This window comes from Thamnophis elegans, chromosome 12 (assembly GCF_009769535.1).
Source record: "Thamnophis elegans isolate rThaEle1 chromosome 12, rThaEle1.pri, whole genome shotgun sequence".
Taxonomy (NCBI): domain Eukaryota; kingdom Metazoa; phylum Chordata; class Lepidosauria; order Squamata; family Colubridae; genus Thamnophis; species Thamnophis elegans.
Window position 1 is genome coordinate 32,297,233 of NC_045552.1, and position 26,575 is coordinate 32,323,807.

Here is a 26,575-nt window from a genome sequence, read left to right on the forward strand (position 1 = left end):
CAGTTCCAGGGAGCCAGGCACCGGTCTACTCGTGGGGCTCCATGAGAGCACACTGTCCAACCTGAGGCCTCAGCTTCCAGGGACACCAGGGAATCCTCATCCTCCACTGCCAGCGAGGGCTCAGAGTCTGAGGGGGAGGTGCAGAAGGATTTGGGGTTCTCAGATGATGAGGAGTCCTCAGCCCCAGAGGCACCTAGCACCACAGGCCTATTCCCCCCTGCTCTATTTAGTTCCTTACTGCACAAGGCCAAAGTCACCGCAGACCTGGACCCCCCACCGTCTTCAGATCAGAGCTCAGCTACCCCTGGCATGAGTGGGGGGAGGAAGAAGAAACAGGCTCCCTTCTACAGGCCCCAGGTAGACAAGGAGGAGATTCCCATTCCAGACCTCTTCTTGGAAGTACTTAAGTACCAGTGGTACAAGCCAGGCTCCTTCCTACGCCAGGGAGTAATGATCATAGGTATTATAACCTCAATGCCTCTTTCTCCCAAGCATTACAGGTACCCTCCATAGATGCCCCAGTGGCAGCATTGGCTTCCGCTTCCATCGGGGTAACAGGAGATATCTCCAACTGCCTGAAGGCAGAGGACAGGAGAGCGGAGCTGGTCATGCGAAGGACCTTCCAGGCTGTCTTTTGGGCGATCAGGACGGCAACAGCCACCTCATTCTTCAACAGGTCCACCCTCCTATGGCTGGAACAGATCCAGGACAGGACACCAGCATCAGATGTAAGACTGCATCTGGACATCACCAAGCTGTTGGCGGCTACCCAGTTCTCAGTGGACACGACCCTGGACGCGGTAAAGTATTCCTCCAGGGCTTTGTCATCCTCAGTGGCTTCCAGATGCCTCTTGTGGCTTCGCCACTGGCAGGCCGAGTTCCGGAAAAAATGGCACCTGGCAGAAGCGGAGCACACAAGAGACAAGCTTTTTGGAGCTGCATTGGATCCCATCCTCGTCGAGGATAAAAACAAAAGGAAGGTCTTCCCATCCACCACCAGACACGCAGACCACTGAGCAGCGCCCTACACCAGGGGAGCCTCTTACCGGCCACTGGAGCATGACAACCAGCCACAAAGGTACTCTGCTCCCAGGTACTCCAGACAGGGGGACAGGCAGTTCTCCAGGGAGAGGTTTAGACACCAGCAGGCTGGCAAGTGGCCCTTTCAAGGGGGGCAGCCACTCTTTCCACAGGGAAAGTGACCCCTCAGGTACTGCTCTCCCTTCGCTGGTGGAGGTCTCCCTCCCTGGCCAAGGGGTCTCTTTTCAGGGAACCGGACAGGCTGGTCCTCACCATGGATGCAAGTCTGTTCAGCTGGGGGGGCTCACCTGCAGTCCCAGCTGGCCCAGGGCTGGTGGACACCGATGGACCTGTGGAAGAACATCAACTGGCTGGAGCTCAGAGCAATCAGCTTCAGCGTACCTTGGAGGAAGCTAACTATCTTGACCCCTTCCAGTCTGGCTTCAGGCCCGGTTACAGCACAGAAACCGCTTTGGTCGCATTGACCGATGATCTCTGGAGAGCCAGAGATGGAGGCCATGCGTCCATCCTGGTTCTCCTTGACCTCTCAGCGGCTTTCGATACCATCGACCATGGTATCCTTCTGCGACGACTGCGGGAGGTGGGGGTGGGTGGCACTGTTTTGCAGTGGTTCTCCTCCTACCTCTCGGACAGGTCGCAGTCGGTGTTGGTGGGGGGGCAGAGATCGTCCCCGAGGCCCCTTACTTATGGGGTGCCGCAGGGCTCGGTCTTATACCCCCTACTATTTAACATATACATGAAACCGCTGGGCGAGATCATTCGGAGGCACGGGATAAAATACCATCAATATGCGGACGATACACAGTTGTATCTGTCCGCCCCGTGCCAACTCAATGAAGCGGTGGAAGTGATGAACCGGGGCCTTGAGGCTGTTAAAGAATGGATGAGAGCTAACAAACTGGTGCTCAACCCGGAAAAGACCGAGTGGCTGTTGTGTTTTCCTCCCAATAATTTGGCTAATGTTCCATCAATCAGGCTGGGGGGACAAAATTTATACCCCTCAGACAGGGTCCGCAACTTGGGAGTCCTCCTGGACCCACAGCTGAGTTTTGACCATCATTTGTCAGCTGTGACCAGGGGGGCATTTGCTCAGGTTCACCTGATGCGCCAGTTGCGGCCCTACCTGAACCGGGAGGCCCTCACAACAGTCACTTGAGCCCTTGTGATCTCTAGGCTGGAATACTGCAATGTGCTCTACATGGGGCTGCCCTTGAAGAGCATCCGGCGACTTCAGCTAGTCCAGAATGCGGCCGCGCGAGTGATCGTGGGCGCACCACGGTTCGCCCACATAACACCGATCCTCCGTGAGCTGCGCTGGCTACCTGTTGATCTCCGGGTGCACTTCAAGGTCCTACTTACCACTCACAAAGCGCTCCATGGTAGTGGATCTGGCTATTTGAGAGACCGCCTTCTGCCAATTACCTCCCTGCGTCCCATCAGATCGCACAGGGTAGGCCTCCTCCGAATTCCATCCGCCAGTCAGTGCCGACTGGCGACTACGCGGAGGAGAGCCTTCTCAGTCGCAGCTCCGACGCTATGGAACAATCTCCCCGTGGAGATCCGCACCCTCACCACTGCCCAGGCCTTCCGCACGGCCCTTAAGATCTGGCTATCCCATCAGGCCTGGGGATAAAAATCTTAGTTTGTCCCCTCCCAAATGATGAATGAATGTTGTGCTTTATTTTTAATATTATGTATTGTCTTATGTCTTTTGTCTTTGTACCCCCCTCCCCGTGTTTTGTAAGCCGCCCTGAGTCCCCTCAGGGAAAAGGGCGGCCTATAAATTATAATAAACACTCTAAACACACTCAATCCACCTAGCCCTTCGCCGGTTCAAACAGACGGTCTCAGGGAATCACATCTTGGTCCTGGTGGACAACGTGGTGGACAACGTGGTGGCAAAGGCTCACATCAACAAGCAGGGAGGCACTCACTCCGTGTGTCTGCCTCTGTTTTGCTGCTTGCTTTCAGCTGCCATTGAAACGGGGAGGGGGCATTCTATGTGGGTGGGGAAGTGTCAGCACAAGAGTGACTGTAAAAGGGAGGTGTTTTCACCATCTACTGCACATGTTGCAGATAAAGGATTTGCCACCCAGGCCAACTGTCCGGCATACCAGCCTGATGAAGCTTTTTGAAGATGTCTCCCACATGACACCTGTGGGGTGTACTGATTGGACTATGGGCTGAGGTTACCAGGGGGAGAGGGTTGGATCACATATTTATATCTACGATTATGTGCGCTTTTGCCTCAGACCTTGCTTTGCCTAGCTACTATCTACTCATGACCAGTAAAAGTACTCTTAATTCTGCAAAATAGAGTTGAGTGGTTTCTTTCTTGGTTACTGAGCGAAGCAGCCCTGACATTAAGCAAGGTCTCAGACACGCATTCATCCCGGAGCTGATAACTTCCAAGGGGAGTGCACCCAATTCCTACACCCCCCCCCCCCCTGGAACATGTCCCAGCAAGGCAGCGACCAGGGGGATGAGGAGAGCCTCATGAAACAATTTGCAGAGGTTTGAAAAGGAAACATTCCAGTCATGACCCTGGAAAAGAAGCAGATCTCCATGGAACAGAGGAGAGGTCTGTAGAGAGATTGCTCTGCCTGAGAGAAGCCGGGGGAGCTGAAGGTGGAACTGATCAAAATGACTTACCCGTGACCCCACTGACAACAGCCAAAAACATTCCAAGAGGAGGAGGGGCCCCCTGCAGACGCTGGATGGCTAAAGCCTCCCCCCAGAGTGTGAAGTGTGATTGGGGGACAATCAAAAGATTTATGGTTCTCCCTCAGGCAGCTATGGAATTACATGCAACAGTTCAGAGACATATTTTTAATTGAAGAAGCCAAGGTAAGAAAAATTACTATGGCATTGGGAAATAAGGCAGCCATTTGGATGGAGGCCCTGCATGATGCTGACCCCCCCCCCCCCTACTGAGAGACTATAAAAGATTTATGGCTGCTCTGAGTAAATACTTTGATGATTCGCTCACAGAGCGACAAACAAAAGCTAAAATTAAAACCCTTACCCAGGGAAACAAGAACTGTGTAAACAGGGGGTTCCTCTCCAAATTGCAGTTCTGCTATGAACTGGCTGTGGAGATGGGAAGTGATTTAGTCCATGACAATTATAACGAAGATAGTGGGAGAGAGAAGGCTACCCTCCCCCAACCTCCCCCCCCCAGGAGCTCCAAATGGAAGGAAAAGTGGCTCTGCAAGCAAGCCCAGATTTCTCATCCCCAAACTGAGCCCAAGGGCCTCTATTAGGGGGGAGAGGAGGCCAAAGAAACTGCCTGGGAGGAGGAGGGAGACCGCCATGAAGGCATTGGAGGCCTGTCCGCAAATCCACCCTGCCCTAGGAGAGGAGGAATCACCCTCCTCATCGGAGGAAAGTGAAACCAAAACTGATGATGATCATCAAGTAAGCTCCCGATCAGGGCCCATAACTATCCCAGTGGAACTTAAGGTGCCCTCTACTGGAGCGCAAGAAAAGATGCTGGCTCTTTTAGATTTGGGTTGCACACATTGCATCGTTAGCCCCGAAGTAGTGGAAAAATTGGGTCTGACTAAAAACTTTGAAGGTCCCAATTGCTTTTCGCCAGTTGGCTCGATAGCTGGAGGGAGTCCGGCCCATTTTGGGACTGAGCCAATAGACATGTGGATGGGAACTCACCAAGAGTCAATAAGTTTTATTGTGGCTCCAGGGATGGACCGGCCTCTTATATTAGGCTTACCCTGGTTGCACAAATGGAATCCACACATCAATTGGAGGAAAGGGTGGATACGCATCTGATCTGTTACACCCCCTGAAGGAGAGGGGGAGGCTCCCAAGCGGAGTAACGCTGACCCCAACCTAGCAGCCAGGGGGCAAGAAAAATTTGAGGGGGAGAAAATCCCAAAAGAATATTAGGACCTGAAAGATGTTTTCAGTGAAAAGTCATCTGATAAATTACCCTCACACCGTGCCACTGATTGCAGCATTGATATTCTTCCCAGAGTAAAACTTCCAAAACCTCAGATTTATTCAATGACCCCTCGTGAAATGGATGAGTTAAGAAAGTTTATTGACAAAAATTTGCAGAGGGGTTTCATTGAGCCTACTAGGCCCCAGGTGGCTGCCCCAGTTCTGTTCAGAGAAAAGAAAAATGGCTCCTTCCGCTTAGTGGTGAATTATAAAAATCTGAACACTATCTGTATTCAGAATCTCTACCCGTTGCCATTAATGAAGGACATGCTGGCCCAGTTGGGTAAAGGAAAAATTTTCACGAAATTAGACCTGCGAGAGGCCTATTACAGAGTAAGAATTAAGGGAGGTGACGAGTGGAAAACTGCGTTCAACTGCCCTCTTGGTTGTTTTCAATTCCAGGTACTGCCATTTGGCCTACAGGGCGCGTCAGATGTTTTCATGTAATTAATTAATGACGTTTTGCATGATCACCTCTACAAAGGCGTGATGGTCTATCTATTTTTTGTGACTTCTTTTTTTTATTAAACATTTTTGGGAAAAAAAACACAAACTTTTACAAATGTTTAGTTCCCATCCCCCACCTTCCCCCCCAAGCCTCCCCAACCTTCCCCCTCCCCCCGACTTCCCAGAACCAATACAGGGTATAAATCTTTAACAAAGAGAATCTAAAGTACAATTTAAGAAAAAAAACCAAAAAAGATGGTGAACAACGTATTTCCATTGAACTCTAGCTCCTCCTTGCTGGACTAACTATAAATAATTTATAATTCCTAATCTCTAATCATAAACTATCTGGAGTTTCTTAGTCCCATATTTGTTTTGAGTATAATCAATCCATCTTTTCCACTCGTTTGTATCTCTCATTTGAATGGTCCTTAAGATATGCAGATATTTTGGCCATCTCGGCTAGGTTTGTTACTTTCAATGTCCATTCTTGAATAGTAGGCAAATCTTCCTTCTTCTAGTATTGCGCCACCAACAATCTAGCTGCAGTTATTAAATGCAATATCAGATTAATCTCTACAACTGTACAATCAGTAATTATGCCTAACAGAAATAATTGAGGGGTAAACTTTATCCTTTTTTTAAGAACATTTTGCATAATCCACCATATTTTAATCCAAAATGCTTCAACCTTTTTGCAAGTCCACCATATATGAAAATATGTAGCATCCATGCACTCACATCTCCAGGATTTAGGTGGTAAGTTCGGATACATAGAAGCCATTTTTTAAGGATCTAAATGCCATCTATAAAACATCTTATAAAAATTTTCTCTCAAATTTTGGGCCTGTGTAAATTTTACATTTCTCACCCATATCTTTTCCCATGTAGCCAGCATTATTGGTTCTTCAACATTTTGAGCCCATTTAATCATACAGTCTTTAACTAGTTCTGTTTCCGAGTCAATTTCTATTAGTACATTATATAATCTCTTTATATGCATTGGACTTTGATCTCTAATTTGTTTAAGTAAATTATCCTCGACTTGCATAAAGCAAATCTTTTGATCTATTTTCCATCTAGCCTGTAACTGCCCGTACTGAAACCATGTTTGAATTACCTTTTCCTTTCTTAGTACATCCAAGGGTTTCAGTTGTAGTACACCTCTTTCTGCAGTAAGAAGCTGTCTGTAAGTAGTTACATCCTGTTTTTGTACTATATTTATATTTTCTATTGCATGTCTGGGAATAGCCCACATAGGTATCTTATCGTTTAATTTATATTGATATTTTTCCCAAACCCGCAGTAGAGCATTCCTTAAAATATGACTTTTAAAATTCTTATCCACCTTTTTGTTGTATAGCAAATAAGCATGCCAACCATATACCAAATCATACCCTTCAATATTAAGTATTTTATCATCTGTTAAGTTAATCCAGTCACTAATTATAGACAGAACTACTGCATCATAATATAGTTTTAAATTGGGTAATTTCAAGCCTCCTCTTTCACGCACATCTTGCATTATTTTTAGTTTTACTCTCGGCTTCTTCCCTACCCATACAAATTTATTAATACCCTTCTGCCATTCTAGCAGGCTTGCATCTTTTTTAAGTATTGGTAATGTTTGAAAAAGACATAAAAATTTAGGTAAAATATTCATTTTCACTGCTGCTATTCTTCCCAGCAAAGATAACTGTAATTTTTCCCATTTTTTCATCTCTGTCTGTATACTATGGTCTATCTTGATGACATCCTTATTTACACGGAAACACGTGAAGAACACATGAAACTGGTCCGCTCAGTGCTTAAAAAACTCTGGGCAGCGGAACTGTATGCGAAATTGTCTAAGTGTGAATTTCATCAGGAGAAAATTGACTATCTTGGGTATCGCATCTCCCATGATGGCATCAAGATGGACCCAGCAAAGGTCCAAGCTGTCACTGAATGGGCATCCCCACACCCATACCCGCAAACAGTTGCAAAGTTTTTTGGGATTTGCGAATTTTTATCGTCAATTTATTCCCTCATTCGCCAGCATTATTAAGAACCGAGGTGGCGCAGTGGTTAGGGTGCAGTACTGCAGCCACTTCAGCTGACTGCTAGTTCTGCAGTTCGGTGGTTCAAATCTCACCGGCTCAGGGTTGACTCAGCCTTCCATCCTTCCGAGGTGGGTAAAATGAGGACCCAGATTGTGGGGGCAATATGCCAACTCTGTAAACCGCTTAGAGAGGGCTGAAAGCCCTATGAAGCGGTATATAAGTCTAACTGCTATTGCTATTGCTATTGCAGGCATCACCCTCCCTATTACGAACCTCCTGAAATCAAAGGGGGAAGCCAAACCTAGACCAGGAAAGCACTTAAATTGGACTATGGAGTGTCAAGCCGCATTTGAAAAACTAAAACGACTGTTTGCAGCTGAACAAGTTTTGAAACACCCAGACATAGATTCGCCATTTGTGGTCCAGGTGGATGCAAGTGACGTTGCAGTGGGGGCAGTATTGCTACAAACAAATGCTGATGGAAAACTACAACCTTGCGCTTACACCTCTCGAAAGCTGCCTGAGACAGAGAGACAATGGGCTAAATGGGAAAAGGAGGCTTTTGCAGTCAGGTGGGCTTTAATGACCTGGTGGCCGTCATTGAAGAAGGACATTGAGTCTTATGTGGCCAGTTGCCCCACATGTGCTGCTGCGAAGTGCCTACCAGGGAAACCCCAGGGCCTGCTCCAAGGCGTGGCCCATCAGGAGGCACCGTTGAAAGAAATATCTATGGATTTCATTGTTGAATTACCAGAGAGTCAAGGAAATACTGTGATTTGGGTCATTATGGACTTGTTTTCCAAGCAGGTTCATTTTGTTCCATGTTCCAAAATCCCGCCGGCTAAATCCTTGGCTAAATTGTTTATTACACATGTATATCACCTGCATGGTGTACCAGACTGCATTAACTCTGATAGGGGGGGTCCAATTCACCTCCTTATTTTGGAAGGAGTTTTTGAAGTTGATTGGCTCTGCCCAGGGGCTAAGCTCCTCCCACCATCCACAGACTAACAGAGCTTGTGAAAGGACTAATTCTGTTTTAGAACAGTATTGCCGATGATTCATTAATTATCAGCAAGATAATTGGGTTGAGTTGTTACCTCATGCTGAAGTGGCCTACAACTCGGTGCACAGCAGCACGGGTTTTACACCATTTAAAGTAGTGTTTGGCCATGATTTTGTACCTATTCCAGAGGTACCACGAGAAAAGCCGCAAGTCCTGTCCCTTTCAGAATGGAGTGACCAACTCCGCAAAATCAGGCCTTTGGCATACAAGCCATTGGATGCTGCTCATCGAGCACACAAGAAACAGGCTAACAAGAAGAGAATTAAGCAAAGGGAATACAAGGTTGGAGATTGTGTGTTTTTGTCTACCAAATTTCTCCAAACCACCCAGAAGTCTAAGAAACTGGGTCCTAAGTACGTCGGTCCGTTTCCTATTGTAAAGATTATTAACCTTGTATCGGTGCGACTGGAACTGCCAAAATATCTTAAACGTGTTTACCCAGTGTTTGTCAACCTTTTGAAGCCGGAACACACTTCCTCTCTGCGAGTTCCTCTACCTGTGCCACCTGCCCCTCTACTCATTGAGGGAGAGCAACATTTTGAGATTAAGGAGATTTTGGACTCTCGGAATCATAGAAATCAGATTCAATATCTCATATCCTGGAAACATTTCCCCCCCTCTCATGTTGAATGGGTTGATAAGTCCCATGTGAGGGCTCCTCAACTTTTGCAAAAATTCTACTCTACCTACCCCGACAAGCCATGACCTGAATTGGCGTGGACATTTTCACCTTTCCTTGTTCCTGTTTTCTGTTGTTTGTGCGTTTGTTCGTTCTTTTTCTGCAGGGATGATTTCCTTTCCTGACAGAGGGCCAGATGTCAGCCTCTGTTTTGCTGCTTGCTTTCGGCTGCCATTGAAACTGGGAGGGGGGAATTCTATGTGGGTGGGGAAGTGTCAGCACAGGAGTGACTGTAAAAGGGAGGTGTTCTCACCATCTACTGTGCATGTTGCAGATAAAGGACTTGCCGCCCAGGCCAACTGTCCGGCATACCAGCCTGATGATGCTTTTTGAAGATGTCTCCTACATGAGTGTACTGATTGGACTATGGGCTGAGGTTACCAGGGGGAGGGGGTTGGGTCACATATTGATATCTATGATTACGCACGCTTTTGCCTCAGACCTTGCTTTGCCTAGCTACTATCCACTCATGAACAGTAAAAGTACTCTTAATTTTGCAAAATGGAGTTGAGTGGTTTCTTTCTTGGTTACTGAGTGAAGCAGCCCTGACACCATGGCTCTTTGGAACGAGGAAAAGCGCCTGGGGTGCTAGGCAGAGCGGAACCTTCTGTCAATTCAAGCGGAGCACATCTCCAGAGTGGAGAACCAACAGGCAGACTGGCTCAGCAGGGACCATGGGGAGTGGCAACTTCATCCCAGGATCTTCGCACAGATCTGCCAGAGGTTCAGTCATCCGATGGTGGACCTCTTCACCTCTCCATCAAACACCCAGGTTCCAAGTTTCATATCATGGTTCCCAACCAGGGGGCGGTGGACACTGATTCCCTACGCTGCAGATGGCCAGCAGGCCTTCTGTATGCCTTCCCTCTGCTCCCTCTCATCCCAGGGGTTGTGAGGAAGCTAGTAGTAGAGAGGGCAGAGATCATCCTAGTAGCCCCTCACTGGCCACGACGGCCCTGGTTCGCGGACCTGGTGGAATTGTCTGTCCGCCCTCCTTGGAGTACCCCACAGGGGAGGGTGGAGCTGCGCCAGGGGAGTCTGATCCACCCAGACCCGAAGTGGCTCAATCTAACCGCCTGGCGCTTGAGCGGGAGCAATTGAGGGTGTCCCAGATCTCTTCCAGAGTCATCGCCACCCTGGAGGCTTCCAGAAGGAGATCCACCAACTGCATTTACGATGCAACGTGGACTGCATTCGCCAACTGGTGCCGTGCCAAGCAGGTAGAGCCTTCGACGGCCTCCATTCCTCAGGTACTGGACTTTCTCCAGGACAGCCTGGAAAAGGTTTGGCTCACAGCACCCTACGCAGACAGGTATCGGCTCTGGCCACCATCCTATGGGAGGAGGGCTCCCAGCCCCTTTCCCAGGTCCCAGTCATCAAAAGATTCCTCAAGGGGGTGGCCAACCTTCGGCCTCCGGTGATCCACCAGTTCCCCTCCTGGGACCTGCCCACAGTCCTCCAGGCCCTCCTGGAGCCACCGTTCAAACCCCCTAGGGAGGTTAGCCTTCAACTCTTCACCCTCAATGTGATCTTCCTCGTGGCAATCACCTCAGCCAGGAGGGTGTCCGAGCTTAACGCTCTGTCCTCTAGGGCCGACCTCTGCACCTTTCACAACAACAGAGTCGTACTCAGACTTGACCCGGCTTTCATGCCCAAGGTCAATTCCCCCTTCCAAAAGGGACAAGAGGTCATCCTTCTGGACTTCTGCCCTAATCCTTCTTCCGAGAGGGAAAAGTCCCGGCCCCGCCTAGACGTGAGAAGGGCTCTGCGCATTTATCTCAAGCGCAAGACCCCCTTCAGACAGTCGGAGGCCCTCTTTGTCTCCTTCCACACCTCTTCCAAGGGTGCCAAGGTCTCTCCTACCATCATCATCAGGTGGATTAGGTTAGCCATTTCCAAGGCCTACGAGGCCCGAGGGCTGCCTGTGCCACAGGGCATCACTGTGCACTCCACAAGGAGCACGGCCACATCTGCGGCCTGGGCCACCCAGGCCCCATCGAGGACATCTGCAGAGCTGCAGCCTGATCCTCGCCTTCACCCTTCATCAGGCATTACCGGCTAGATACGTATGCCTCGACCGAGGCATCCTTCGGGAGGCGGGTTCTTCAGGGCGCCCTAGACACTCGGGAGACTCAGGCCCAATAATCCCTCCCATGGACATCTAGCTTTGGTATGTCCCATTCAGTGATTCCTCCCACACCCCACCTTGGAGACTGTCAGTTGGTCCTACCTGAACTGCATGTCTCGAGGGTAGTGTGGGATCAGTCACTTCCCGCCCTTCAGGCACCAGAGCTGGGCATGAGTAGGGAACCACAGACCATCTAGGGTTCAGGAAGGGAAGCTGCCGTTGGTTTTTTTTCTTCTCTTCCCTTCCAGGTTCTTCTTCCGAATCATCGGTTAATCTGGGGAGTCACCAGGAGGAACAGAGGGAGTGTCCTCAGATTTACTTCAGTCTCCAGGCAATTGTGCCGTAACAATACCCATTCAGTGACTGTTCCCATACCACCCTCGAGACATGCAGTTCAGGTAGGACCAACTGACATTCTCCTCGCTTGCTAAGAAAGGGGAGAGGAAGCTGAAGAGCAGACAACAGGCCTTAGCTTTGGGGAGAAGGCAAAGGTACTGGTGCATCTCCCCCTCCCAGCCTCCGTCCCTGGGTCCTGTCTCCCTGACTAACCCACCCGCACCAAAATCACACCAAAGGCTCTTGCTGGAACATCAATTATCTTGAAAGGCAAGAGAATACATTAAAGGAGACATTTTACAAAATCTGACTAGGTGATATTTAAACAAAGTTTTAAGTAAAATGAAGAAAGTTTATTCTAGGAACTATTGGAACTGTCAGAAATAATTTTGTGGGAATTACCCGATTTTTAAAAAATCCTGAAAATTAATGGGCAATACGAATGAAAAAATGGGTTATGAAATTTTACATGACTTTCTGGTTTTCATCCTTAATCACAACACTGAAGTAATGGGAAAAGTTGGCTTTTTATATGATAACCACAGCTGGGAAAACAAAAAATAAAAATTACAGAGAAAAAAATAATTATGTAAGATGTAGATTTGCTACATTGACTGCATTAATATGTTAATTTAGGCAGAAATAAAAAAAACAGAAGAATAAGTTACAGAAAACAATATGATTTCTTGATTTTTCTGGAGATAATTTAATGCATTTATTTATTTATTAAACTTGTATGCCACTCATCTTACCAAAGGTAACTCTTTCATATACCCAACATTGTTTTCATGGCCTTGTAAACAGAGATAAACTTGAATTTTGATATTCATTTGTTTCTGTGATTTATAAACTATGTTTATAAGATATATGGTCAATGAAACTTACTAATATAAATGTGTCATTTTCTTTGAAACCCTTATAAATGCATATATTTATGCTCCTATTTAGGAGTTGATGATTTAAAGTTTTCTTTCTTCATGAGAAGCAAACATAATTAATAAGGCTGTTCTTTTAGCAGTGGACTGAACCATAGTCTTCTTTTGAAAGATTTTTCACTTTCTCACGCTGGCTACAGCCCTGAGATTCCTCCCTAAGTTGTCTCCCATCCAAGCACAGACCAGGTGCTGGTCACAGAGATCAGCTGGAAGCTGCCACCTCCTTTACACCCTGTATGCCTTGGAAGTGGACTACCAAGAAAGAGGAAACCGTCCACACCTCTGTTTATGAGGAGTTGGCTTCACTCTTGTGCAGGAGTCTGGGCAACGGCATCATTTACAGTACCTATCTGGAGAAGGGGATGCTGGGAAAAGGCCATCTGCCTTGTGCTCCAAACTCTGCCCTTCAGGAGCCTTCCCCCCCCCTTTCCCCTTCTGCCCTGCAGTCATTTGACACCATTTCAGAAATCTGAAACATGCAAACTTTTATACTTTTAATTCTTTCCTTCTCGCCACTTATCTTAGAATATAGAATGACAAGGTTGGAGGTCTTGTAGTCTAGCCCCTGGCTCGAGCAGGAGACTCAATCCCAGGGGTGGATGCATCACAAACAGACCATACCCACCTTAGCTCTGCGAAGGGGAAAAACATCAGAAAACATCACATGATGGCAATCTGAGGTGGCGAGTTTGACACTCGTGCTCTATACCATTCCAGAAAAATGACTGTCCAATCTCTTCTTAAAAACCTCCAGTGATGGAGCACCCACAACTTCTTGAGACAGGATGTTCCACTGATTTATTGTTCTTGTCATGAAATTTCTTTTATAACTTTTATCTTTTTTTGTTTTCCTATTTCACTCTGGATGGCCCTCTCTCAACTTCTCTTAAGAACCAGCTTTAAATCAATGGGCTTAGTTGCTGATCACAAACAAGACTCAATTTTGAGCATGTAAGGAGAAATTTTCTGACTGTAAACAAGACATACAGCAAGAGGTGAATGTGGATGGTATCTTCTATCCTCTGAGAAGAAAACACAGAGAGGAGCATAAAAATTATTCTAGCTTACCATTCTGATATGAAAGCAAAGAAAATGGATGTTCCTGGCCCATCTAAGATGGTAATTCAAGAGGGACTTGCCAAGACTTGCTAGATGAACTGCATGGAGTAGACTTCCAAATAGACTTAGAAAGGTCTGTATTCTAAACTGTCTTTGCCAGATCACATTTGATGTGGCTGACTCTAAATAGTTTTTGAGCTGAACTATCTGCTTACATTCCTGGAATATTAGATATAGACCTCAAGTCCCCCCAAAAGGCCATGATCCATGTCTAAGTGATTGATTGGCTGGATACGACTGTGGTCGTGCTTTTTGCCTGCTACACACACATACACACACACACACACACATACACACATACACACACACACACACACACACACACACACACACACAGAGCATCTCTCTGTCCTGACCTTGCCCCATTTTCTGGCATATGGTCTGTCATTCTGTTCGATGACCAACTACAGCCTTCAGCCCCCCAAATAGGCTGTTTTAGATTCATGATGCTAGATGGATTCTCAAGTCCATCTCGTGAGGACCCCAAAGACAGACATAAAAGTAACAAAGGCTCCATTTCTATAGGACATAAATTATTTCACTTTTCATCTGTTCAATCCTGCACTCTGCAGCCATTTGTTTTTGTTTTAATTTCCTGTTATTTCCATTGGAAGTGTGCTGTTCTCTCAACCCTACCCCCTCAATGCTCTACCTTCAGAATGCAAAGGAAGACTGGCTGGAGGCAAGGAAGGTGGCAGCTGCCTGTTCTGGCCTCGTCCAAAGATGTGGCTTCCTCTTGATCCCCAGAGGCATAGGACTGCGTGGGGCAGGGTGGCAGGCCTCTCACTTTCCCAGATAAAAATGATGCAAACCTCGTTCTTTGGCCTCCGGATTGAAACTGGCTCTCAGCCAGTCACCGCCGCCACCACCAAGGAAAGCTGCTTCTCACAAAATTGCAGCAAGAGCAGCCAAGCAACTCATTGTGGGCGAGTCCAGGCTGGAAGAAATCATCCTCAGGGCCTCGTTGACAAAAGTGGGAGGTGGTAAAATGCAATCTGAACAAGACAAGTTGTGGAGGAGATTGTGGCTCCAGCAAGACAAGTTTAGGGAGTGCTGGACCTCGGCCAATGAGGCGCTTGCAACACAACTTTGGGAGACAAAGCAACGTGGACTTGCTGGATAAGGACTTGGTCACTGTCAGAGGCTCCTGTGCTGCTTCTGCAGCCACATCATGAAAGATCCCTGGTGTCTGATGGAAAGTGTCACAGATTGCAAAACACACATTCATTGATGTCTTTTAAAATGTAGTTCTGCAGTGAATGATCAGTCCATCAATAGCAGAGCAAGACACCAAATGATGGGACATTCAGAAGTACCATTGTCATGTTCATTCTTCTTTGGAGGACCAAAAGCTGAGCAACTGAGAAGTGTCTCTTACTAGTCAATTAAACAAGTACCGGCAGAGCACAAGTGGGAGCCAATGGAACTCCTACTACTGATCTATCTACAGGCAAACTTGTTCTTATCTTCGCCTTCCCTAACTTCTCCATGAATATTTTTAACACAGAACCAAGATAAAAGAACAGGCTATGCTAGTCTAGATCCCACACAGTGCCCAAAGCACAGTAATGATGTAATGGGGAAAAATAACGCAACCAAACAGCGATAGCTGCCCCACTTACAGAAGAAGGTTTTCTTCAAGTTAAGTTGAAGCTTTGGTGGCTTCATGGATACCTGCAAGACTATAGTATGGAAAGATTTCCCACTTAATTCCAGGATGCTTTGTCCAGATTGGCCAGCTAATCTACAACCCTGGGATTCTGATGAACTCCAAAATAAATGGCCAAACTCCATTTATTTCAGAGTTCAGAGTAGAATATACAATAGAAAAACATTAATTTATGAAGGAATAACTCTGGAATTTCAAATCAAGCTACAAACCAAGGAAGTTTTGATAATTAATTATGCTACAATTTTGTGGTAAAATGAAGTGCAGGCTAAACTCTAGCCACTGAAGTTAGGACCTAAATGGATTAGGGTCTTCCTCTAAATGGCATAACTCATGGCTGGGGTAGTGCTACCAGTCTTGGTGAAATGCTTGGTGTCCCAAGTCCTGTCCTCTGTACCAGGCAGGAACCCAAGCAAAAGTGAAGTGGACCAGCCCTTCTCTGAAAAGCATTCCCTCTTTCAGACTGCTCTTACTGTTATGAATATTTTTCAAACATCCAATTGGAATCTGCCTTCTGCTACATTAAGCCAACTAACAACAACAACAAAATCAGAATGAACTTAATCAATTAAGAAAATTTAAAAGAGATAAATGTAAAATTCTTTAATTAGGAAACATAAATCATTCGCTTGAGGAAAAAAAGATCTTAGGGGAGTAAGTGATTGCCATCATAGTAACGTGAAGTAGTGTGCATATGTGGGTGTGTACATACATGCACATGTGCATAATTTTAGATTCAATCTACCAGGAAGAGATACTTTTTCAGGCTCAGATCCCACCTTGAATGAGCTGCACAGTTCCAATCACAATGTTTCAAGAAAGTATGAAAAGAGCAGCAAAAAAGATCAGCTGAGCAGAAATTGTCTCCCAAGGAGAGATGGGTTAGGGTTAGGGTTAAAAAAAAGTTTGTTTAGCCTTAATTGCCTTCTTCAAGTCCTTAATAGGTTGCCACAGGGAAAGGAAGTGAAACTCAAAAACAGTCACTGTGAGAGGAGCCTTGGAGTCCTAGTGAACGATCACTTAAACAGGTGTATAAACAGAGGCATAGAATCAAAATCACTGGAAGTATTAGTACCACTTTATAAAGCTTTAGTAAGGCCACAATTGGTGACATGATAGCAATATTCCAGCGTTTGAGGGGCTGCCACCAAGAGGAGCAGGTTAACTTATTTTCCAAAGCACCAGAAGGCAAGATGGAAACTAATCAAGGAGAGAAGCAACCTGGAATTAAGGAGAAACTTCCTGACAGTGAAGACAGTTAACCAGTGGAGCGATTTGCCTTCAGAGGTTGTGGGTGCTTCACCACTGGAAGTTTTTAAGAAGAGACTGAACAGTTACTTATCTGAAATGCTATGTATGCCAAATTAGGATGATTAGTTTCGGGTTCAGTATCTTATGGGAACTCGGCAATGGCTGTAGCACATTCAGTGAACCAGGCCATAGTATTAACAGATAGCCTGGCTTGTTTGGGAATCCCACATATGAAGACATAGGTTAGATAGAGTTTGCAGCTGTTGCACTGGAATCTCTGCAAGAAGGCAGTGCAAAGGCCTGCCAGGATCCCTTGTCCACAAAGAAGCCCAAGGAAGCCTTCATTAGGCAATTTCAGCCACAGCTTCAGGAGGGGGTGAAAGCGTCATCTACCCAGGTGGTTCAGCCCCAAACACAGCCATCCAATCCTCTCCTGCCTCTGTTGAATTGTTTTGGAGTCTCTGCAGAAGAGCCCCCCTTGGGTTGTAAGGGTACTCCTCACAAGTGGGAGGAGGGTTTCATTCAGCACATCACCAGCCTAGAGGAAGGAATTACAGCTGGAAGTGAGGTTCCTGCTGCAGCTTTTTCTGGCTGCTATTTCTGCCCCACTTTTCCCACCCTATCTGAGTATCTTCCAGTTAAAAGAGCATAACATAAAAAAACAGCAAGAAAGGCAGTTTGGCTCTCGGATAATCTACCCCTTTCCTTTATAGGCCTCAAAGAGGACATTTTTTGCAGGTCCTGCTCTGAACACTTTTCAACATAGAATCAAAAAAATCTAGGGCTTCTAGTCAAACCCCCTGCCCAAGCAGGAGTCCTTACTATCCCACACAAATGAATGTTCTAATCTTTTTTTTTGAATACCTGCCACAATGGAGCAGCCACTAATCCAGAAGACCAGCTGCTCCACTGATAAATCATTCTCACTATTAGGAAATTTCTCCTTAGTTTTAGGTTGGTTCTCTTTTTAACAAGCTTCCATTCATTGCTTCTTGCTTCAGGTGGTTTAGAGAACCCCTCTTCTCTGTGACAGCTCCTCCCATGGGAGGACAGTTATCACCCCTCTGAACCTTTCTCTAGGATAGGCTAGACATACCTAGTTCCCTTAGCCACTAATCATTTGGTTTAGTCTCTAGACCCTTTTCACCTTCGTTGTTCTTCTCTGCACTTTTCTTAGGGTCACAGCATTTTTTATATCTTGGCAACCAGAACTGGGTGCAGCATTCCAAGTATAGCCTCCTTAGTGCAGTATAAATGGCACTATCACTTCCTGTGATCTTGATGCTGTCCCTCTGTTAATGCAACCCTAATGGGCTTTTTTTGGCAGTTGCTGGCTCATATGTAGATAGGACACCTATATCCCTCTCATGATTACTACTGTTGAGCCAGGTGATACATATTCTATACTGTGTGTTTGATTTTGCTTGCCTAAGTGTAAAACCTTACTTTTCTCACCACTCAATTGCTTGTTGGATAGGGTCCAATGCTCAAGTCTGTCAAGATCCTTCTGAATCTATCTTCCAGAGTTTAAATGTAAATTCCAAATGTCAAAGTAAATTCTGCTTTTCCTATGCCCAGACTGATGTTGATGGGAGGGCTTAAAACTTGCTTCTTTACCCTGAAAACAAACTCACAAAGCCACAAAGAAGCATTTTGAAATGTTCCACACTCTGCAGACTTTTTTTTCTTCAGTAGGGATGTTTTTGGTGGACCAACCACAACATGGTCAGATGGTCCCTCCCTTTCAAAGATCTCACCAAGTACTTACAACACCACCAGGATGGTGTGATCCCCAGTTTTAGCCCTGCTAGAATGAGGTTGGCTGTGTCTCTTCTCTTCTGCAGACTATCTGCAAAACACAGAGGAGAGCAAAAGCCAGGATAAGACATAAGAATCAAGCTGGTTGTGTTTTACCACCACCACCAGTCTCTTACAAGTAGGCATAAGGCAGTTAAAAAGCAAAAAAGAACACAAGGAGTATTATTATTAGAGTTTGTTATACAATCACCCAGATGTTTAGGCTGGATTTGGCATTTTTATTAACTGATCACATCCTTCCCAAGAACCTGATATAGACAGTTGTTCCATGAAAGATACCATCACAAAATATAAGCTGTTCTGAATAAACTTGCCTTTGCAATTGATGGATGGGAATTTATCAATGCCAATGGGGTTCCAGTGGTTGTTCACAGCAATGTGAACTCAGAGATGTGGACTTTTTAGCTGCCATTGGCCTTTATACATATCTAATAGTTCTTTCCAAGAATCTAGATGTCCTAATGCATCAGCACAGTCAAGCATTGTAGTCTTTTGCAATTGCAATGGAAATATTGTCAGGGTACAGATTTTTAAAGCACCATCCAAGAACTTTTCAGTGTGGCACCCAGAATGGTGATAACCACTGGGACCACCACAGTCAATTTACGTCACAAACTTACAACTTCAATTTCAATCTCGATACTTTATGACTTTCTCCAATTCTTCTCTCTTCTATCCTACCATCTCCTGGCATTGCCATATTCATTATCCACAATTTCTTTTTTTCAACCACAGTCTGATTTGTATGTACCAAATCTTTATCAGTTTATTCATCTGTTTATCGGTTGTTATAGTTATCAGACAGATGTTTAGACTGAATGGCACCTATAAATTCCTTCCGATTTAGCTTTATTACAGTCACCTATTCCCAATGATTGTAGATGACTTGCCACGTATCAAATATAGAATTAGAAATATTTAAAACGTAACAGCCAAGACAAAAAACAGACCTAACAGAGAAAAGAGGGGCTCCAGGTCAGGGAACAGAGCTCTCTCTTCCAGGCCCCAAGAGAACAGGTACACAGCACTTGCAACAGAGAAGGCACAATATGACAATTTAACTGATGGCACCAAGGGCACAGCCCCTCTGTCTGAGTTTTCCAGGCGAGCCAAAATAACTGGATACAGGTTGCCAAACAGATAATCAAGCCCTATGCAATCAAAGACTTTATAGGTGACAAGCAGCACTTTGAACTGTACCCAATTGTATAGTTGTACAGAACTGTAGCCAACACACTGAGTAGTACCCATTACTGTTTGCCAATACCGCTGTATTCTGCATCAACTGTCATTTCTGGTTGATCTTCAAGGACAGCCCCATGCACTGTTCCCTCTAAGGTGCGCGCCTGCGCGGCCGTGCACATGAAAAGAAATCCCCGCGCAGAGGTTTCTAACTGCCGCGCAGAGATTTCTACCAAAGCAAACGTGGGGAAGTCCTTTGCAGGCGGCTAGAACTGGCCGCCTGCAAAGGACCTCCCCAGACTTGTTTTGATGAGCCGCCAGTCCTCTTGCTTCTTCTCCTTCACCAGCAAAGCTCCCGCTGGCTTCCCCGCCCGTGGCAGTGGCGTCTCTCCCTCCACGCGGAGCACCTGAGCTGGCTCCCGCGTTATCCCTCCCCCTTCCTCCTCTGCCGTGCTTTTGAGGCCGCGGGAGCTAGTAGGAAAGCGGCCGAGCCGCCGCCTCCACCTCCGCCGCTTTCCTACTAGCTCCCGCGGCCTCAAAAGCACGGCAGAGGAGGAAGGGGGAGGGATAACGCGGGAGCCAGCTCAGGTGCTCCGCGTGGAGGGAGAGACGCCACTGCCACGGGCGGGGAAGCCAGCGGGAGCTTTGCTGGTGAAGGAGAAGAAGCAAGAGGACTGGCGGCTTTGAAATGCAACCCCCTGGTCCCGCCGGCCGCGGATTTGATTCGGCGTAAGTGGGGGCCGAACACATGCTGAGCCGACTTTGCGCAGTGAGGTGGAGTAATTCAACCCCCCCCCAAAGAACGTGTGTGTGTGTGTGTGTGTGTGTGTGTGTGTGTGAGAGAGAGAGAGAGAGAGAGAGAGAGAGAGAGAGAGAGAGAATTGGATCAAAATTGGTGGCCAAAGGAGTGGAGGGAGGGAGGGAAGGAAGGAAGGGAGGGAGGGAGGAAGGAAGGAAGCCCTGCCCCCTGTGAAAAAAACTGAAGAGGGAGCAGTGAATGAATAAACCATAAAAGCAACAAACAGTTAATGCGTAAGTAAGCTGAGGAGCAAGTTCTCAACTAAGGAAGCAATATAAGAAAGAAATATAAAAAGCTCAATATGCCAAAACACTTATTTTAGTCTTCATTTAATTACTTGTATTGTAGTCTGATGTAACATCTTTTTAAAGTTAACGTTAGAAAAGATAGGGTACAAAACTTAAATAATAAAAAAATGTACATTCATTTTGAAAAATAAATGCAATACTTGATTAATTTCATATCTTTATTTAAAATAGTTTTGGCATGGCATATTATTTTATTGACTCAGTTGGAAATGATGTGGATGTTGTATCTGATTCTGAGGTATATATATTCTTAAGTAACATAACATATAGCATATTGTCCAAACTTGCTAGACTATTTAATTGATCTTACTACTTTAAAGGGGGAGAGTTTCATGATAAATTATTTTATTACATTTATGTTGCATTTATATATTATATTTATTACATTTATATTTCACATTATATATTTGTATTGTTATTTTAGTGTTTATTGTCAATTTTGATAGATATTATATTGATATATCAATACTGATTTTACTCATACTAAATAACAATTACTGCTATTATTTATCAGCATCAAATATTTACAGTTTTTAATATTGAGTTAGTCGTATTTTAGAATAATAGGATTATCTTTTAATAGGATAATTGGCAAAATCTAATTCACATGTGATGGGTTGCATTCCAAAGAATGTGAGAGGACAGGTTGCCTGCAAAATGCCAGGACCCAGGACCCTGTTGGTGCCATGTCTCTCTCTAGCCAGTCTAACAATGTAAAAGCTGAGCAGAGAGCCTTTTTTTTTTTTCAGGGTGAGCGGAAAAGTATAGTGTTTGAGTGGCACTTTTCATGCCTGGCATTCATCAGGCTGAAACCTCGCTCGCAATTGGCGCTTGACGCTTGGAATGTTGCGCAAATGTCCAGGAGACGCGACAGCAGTTCAAACTGTGGCTCTCTTAGGTGCTCAGGCATGAAACTGTGCCGCTCACACACTGTACTTTTCCGCTCACACTGAAAAAAAATTAGAGGGAGCATTGGCCCCATGTAGAGCATATTGCAGGAGTCCACCCAGGAGATAACTAGGATGCAGTTGCCTCAAGGTCAAAGAATGGCTGAAATGGTGCACAAAAGGGACCTACACAAAGTCCACATCTACCACATGCTCATCAAGCTGCAGGTCCAAGACTGCCAAGCTGTGCTGGGGGACATGCAATCCCATCTGGGACTGTGTTGTACAGTTTGGTAGGGTTCAGTCCCAAGACACAGAGAGAGAGAGAGGGAGAGGGGGGGAGAATTCATTCATTGACAAATTCATTGTTTACTAGGTGTTGCTGCATGCAAAGGCTGACTTGGGACAATCCTTGGAATGTGTCTCTTCTCCCCCCCCCCCTCCGTGAGTCAGCACAAAACAGTGGCATGAAATGAGCTGTCCCCAATGCCAACCTCTCTGGGGGTGGAATTGTACCTCTTCCTAGGAATTGTGGGGGGTGAGGCTGAGAGGCCAGTGGCGGGAAAGGCTCCATTGTGGCTGAGTTGCCCCTCCCTTCCTCTGTCACTGGCAAGCAGACATGGCATCCACCAATGGGGCCCCAGCAGGGAAAGTTTCATGGACTCCCAGAGAACTAAGCTTAAAATCCAACCAAGAGGTGACTTATACGGGTGTTACATTCATGCACTGGAGATAAGCTGGAGTAGGAGGATGAAATGCGAGCATGGGGATGCTAAAGAAGACTACAAGGGAGGGAGAAGGGGGTCAGGGGTACTCCCTTCCTTGCTATCTGTGTCCTTCACCCCTAACGTTGCCTTCCCCACACACACAAACACACGCACGTTTCAGTGCCCAGCTCTTTCTACCAACATCATAACTTGCTTTTTGTGTACCAATGATTGTAAGGAAAGATTATAAAGAATCGCAACAAATAGATAAATGGATAAAATATAATCTTTAAATCTTAGCTTTGACACGAGGAAAGTCTCAAACCTACCGACCAAGCAGCACGCTGGGTCAACCACAAGCGGAGGGAGGGGGGACCGCTGAAAACCCCATCCCTTCAATCGGAGGTCGCCATCCTGCAGTCCAAACCGGGCACTTCTATCGCCTTTTCCGGATAATGAACAACCGTTAGCCGTTCTGAAGCACCGGAGCGGGGACGGAGTAGTCCGTAGCTGTTCTGGAACAAGGGCAAAGCCTTCGCCCCGCACTCGCGGGTACCCGCACTCGGGGGTAGCCCAGGCTTCGGGGATTGGAGCTGTTCAGGGACGCCTCAGCGAGCGCTGCTGGGAGCCTCTGGGCGGAGTGGAGGAGGGCGGACGGGCAGCAACTCCCTTGGCTGAAGCATCCCCGGAACAAGCGGAGCGGAGCTTTCCTCGCCGGGCAGTGAGGCCAAAGCCGGCTGGTTCGCGGCTTCGGGGAGACTCGGCCGGTTTCGGCTGTGCTTCTGCCGAGGCCGGAGGCTGCAACAGCCCATTTCACGTCGACCGCGGAAAGTTTTCCCCGTTGGCCAGGCCTTGGAGCGGCCAGCGGAATTAGTGCTCGTCAGCGGTCCAGAAACGCCGGCCGACAGCAGCAAGCACCACCGAGCCCGTGGAGGGCGGGGACGGTGGAATCGGCACACTCCTCGCCACTCGCGACGGGGGTGTCATCCAGTGGCTTAAGGCCAGAAAAAGATGGGGGGGGAGGTTTCCTCTCTGCCCGAGGAGCACTTTGCGCTCCAACAACGCCTGCGGTGGCGGCGGCGTCGAGCAAAGGCAGCTGCTCCGAGAGGCAGTTCGGACTGTCCCCGAATGGCGCTGAGAGTTGTCCCACAGGTTTCCTACCAGAGAGCCCTCCCTGCCACTAAAGAGGGGAAGCCCACTTCGTCCGCATGGGAAGATGCTGGGAGAACATAAAATAACAGGGTTGGAAGGGACCTTGGAGGTCTGCTAGTCCAACCCCCTGCTCGAGCAGGAGACCTCAGACCATTCCGGACAAATGGCTGTCCGGTCTCTTCTTGAAAACCTCCAGTGATGGAGCCCCCACAACTCTTGGAGGCAATTTCCGTTCCAACGATTGTTGTCATTGTCCTGAAATTCGGCGGGGCGTTTGGATCTCCCGCCCTCCAGCGCTGCCGGGAGAGACTTCCAGGGGGAGAAACCGAATAGCTTCAGCAACCCATTCGGAAGTCCCTCGCTCGCCGATTCGGCGGAATCGGAAAACCCGAGAAGGGACCGCGGTCATCTGAATAGAGGCAACCGGTAACCGCCGGCCAGAAGCGGAAGAGGAGTCCGGGCCAGGGACGAAGCCGGTGACCAGAAGGAAGCCCCTGGTCCCGCGATGCACGGGCTCCCTTGGCCTTAGCGACGAAGCTGCAGCGGTCAGGGAGGCGTCAAGGGGGAGTCGGGGCAATGTGTATGCGGGGAAGTGGAGCCGGCAGCGGAGGCACCCCGCGGTGCTGCTCAAGCTGCGAGATCAGCCGCCAAAGCGACTTCCAGCGCCCGCGATTTGGCTCGGGAGTGGGCTGTGCGCGCAACGCCCATTCGGAAAAAGGAGAACCTCGCGGGGCGCGCAACTTCAACGGCTGCCCACAAACAGTTCGGGGCGCAGCTCCTCCTGAGACCCGGATAAACGAGCCGGGGTCATTCCTCGCTTTGCCGCCTATGGACTTACCTGGGTTGACGCCGGGGGACTCACGCTTCCGGTTCCCCGGATTGGAGTAGCGAAGACGACAAGGGGCCCGCAGAAGGGAGCCACGTAGGACCCTGCACCGGCAAAAGTCCGCTTGCGCCCTCCCGCCTCCTCCAACAGCAGCGGGCGCGCTTCTTCCCTTCCTCCTACGCGCTAAGCGCCGGAGCTCCACGAAAGAAGCACCTCCCGCCCCAATCAGGATCGCCTTCCCTGCGCAAATCCCGGGCTGCCGTCTCTAGACGGGGCGGGGGCGGTTCCCTCGCTGGGGCGCCCTATGGAGGTGCGGGACAGCCTGCCACTCGCGGGCGACGGAACCAATAGGGCGCGCGGGGGGGAGTGGCTGTGCTCTGGGCCGAACGGGGCTCTAAAGCGCGCCCCGCCGCCGAGGGTGTCCCAGTGAGAGCCGCAGAGCGCAGCGCGGCCCAGCCACCTCCCGTGCGCGATCCGAGCGGCAATGGCCACCACGGCGCAGTATTTGCCGCGCGGCGCCTCGCTCCTGCCCATGTCCACGCCAGAGGCCGAGCGGCTGCACCAGGGTCCGACCTATCGCGAGGTCCAGAAGATGATGCACCACGAATACCTGCAGGGGCTGGCGGCCACCCCGGGCCACCCCATGGGGACCCTCCCGCACCACCAGTGGCTGCCGGGCGCCACGGGGGACTGGGGCGGCGGCGGAGTCCATCTGGACCACGCCAAGGCCAGCAGCGGGCCGCGCGGAGACTTGGACGGCAGCGGAGGCGGCTTCCACTCACGCTCCCACCTGGTGCACCAGCAGGCGACGGGAGGCGGCGGTGGTCACTGGGGCCAGGGCGGCCCGACGCATCACCTGGGCGGCTGCCCCGCCGCCATGTCCCCGACGGCTGGCGGTCCGCAGCCTCTGCTCTACTCGCAGGCGGCGTACCCGGGGCTCAACGGAATGCTGGGCCCGCAGGCGCCCGCTCTCCACCTGCCGCACGGCCACGACGAGGTGGCGGAGGCCCATCTAGAGGGCTCCCCGACACCGCTGGGGCACGCGGGGCCCGAGCCGCCCTCCGACGAGGACGCGCCTAGCTCCGACGACCTGGAGCAGTTCGCTAAGCAGTTCAAGCAGCGCCGAATCAAGCTGGGCTTCACGCAGGCGGACGTGGGGCTGGCGCTGGGCACCCTGTACGGCAACGTCTTCTCGCAGACCACCATCTGCCGCTTCGAGGCGCTGCAGCTGAGCTTCAAGAACATGTGCAAACTGAAGCCGCTGCTCAACAAGTGGCTGGAGGAAACCGACTCGGGCAGCGGCAGCCCGGCTAGCCTGGACAAGATCGCGGCGCAGGGCCGCAAGCGCAAGAAGCGCACCTCCATCGAGGTCGGCGTGAAAGGCGCGCTGGAGAGCCACTTCCTCCGCTGCCCCAAGCCGTCGGCCCACGAGATCACGTCGCTGGCGGACTCGCTGCAGCTGGAGAAAGAGGTGGTACGCGTGTGGTTCTGCAACCGGCGGCAGAAGGAGAAGCGCATGACGCCGGCCGGGGGCCCGCACCCGCCCGCTATGGAGGACGCTTACTCGCAGGGCGAGGCCTCCCCGCCGCTGCACCATGCGCTCCGGAGCCCGGTGCAATGACTGAAGAGCGGCGCCGGCGGCTGTGCAGCCGGCTGGTCTGGCTGGGACTGGCGGCAGGACTCTTGCGCGGGCGACGGCTTGGGCATCGGGGACGACGGGGAGCCTCGAACCTAGAGAGCAGCCTTCGGCCGCCTCCCCGGCCGGGGCAACCCGTGGCCTTCCCGCCGCGACTCGGCTCTAATTTAAACTCCATATTTATTGACCCCCTCGGAAAAGCCCCGGCCGAGACAAGCGCGGAGGGGCTCCGCTTCCTTGAGGACGCTTCCGGGCTGTGCCTGTTTCCCTCGCCCTGAGGACTCCAGGCGGCGCTTCAAGGCCCGACGGTCCAGACCTCCTCCCTCAGCCGAGCGGTTCCCCGGAGTCTTTCCGAAGGGGGCTCGTGGCCAGCACCCTCGGAGGGGCTCCGCGCCCAGCAAGCGGTTGAAGCCGTTGTCTTCTCCCTTATTTATGTTACAATCAATTATTTTATTAGTCGCATAAAACATTTATCCGGAACCCGCCTCTTGTCTTTGTTGTTAAACACCGAACGAGAAAGACGGGGAGGGCGCAGGGCAGGTTCACCATGGGGCCTGGGAAGGGGCGCGGCGGAGCCCTATTTTTGT

General features: G+C 48.9%; 1 protein-coding gene across 1 annotated transcript; it reads left to right on the forward strand.

The window, feature by feature from the left end:
• The first annotated feature begins 24,836 nt into the window (after nucleotides 1–24,836).
• Nucleotides 24,837–25,973, forward strand: POU3F1 (POU class 3 homeobox 1). The gene has a single exon (XM_032228338.1). It carries the CDS (start codon nucleotides 24,837–24,839, stop codon nucleotides 25,971–25,973), a length of 1,137 nt encoding a protein of 378 aa, XP_032084229.1.
• The last annotated feature ends 602 nt before the right edge of the window (nucleotides 25,974–26,575 follow it).

Coding starts and splice junctions, on each gene's coding strand:
- POU3F1 (XM_032228338.1), top strand. CDS start 24,837: ATGGCCACCACGGCGCAGTATTTGCCGCGCGGCGCCTCGCTCCTGCCC.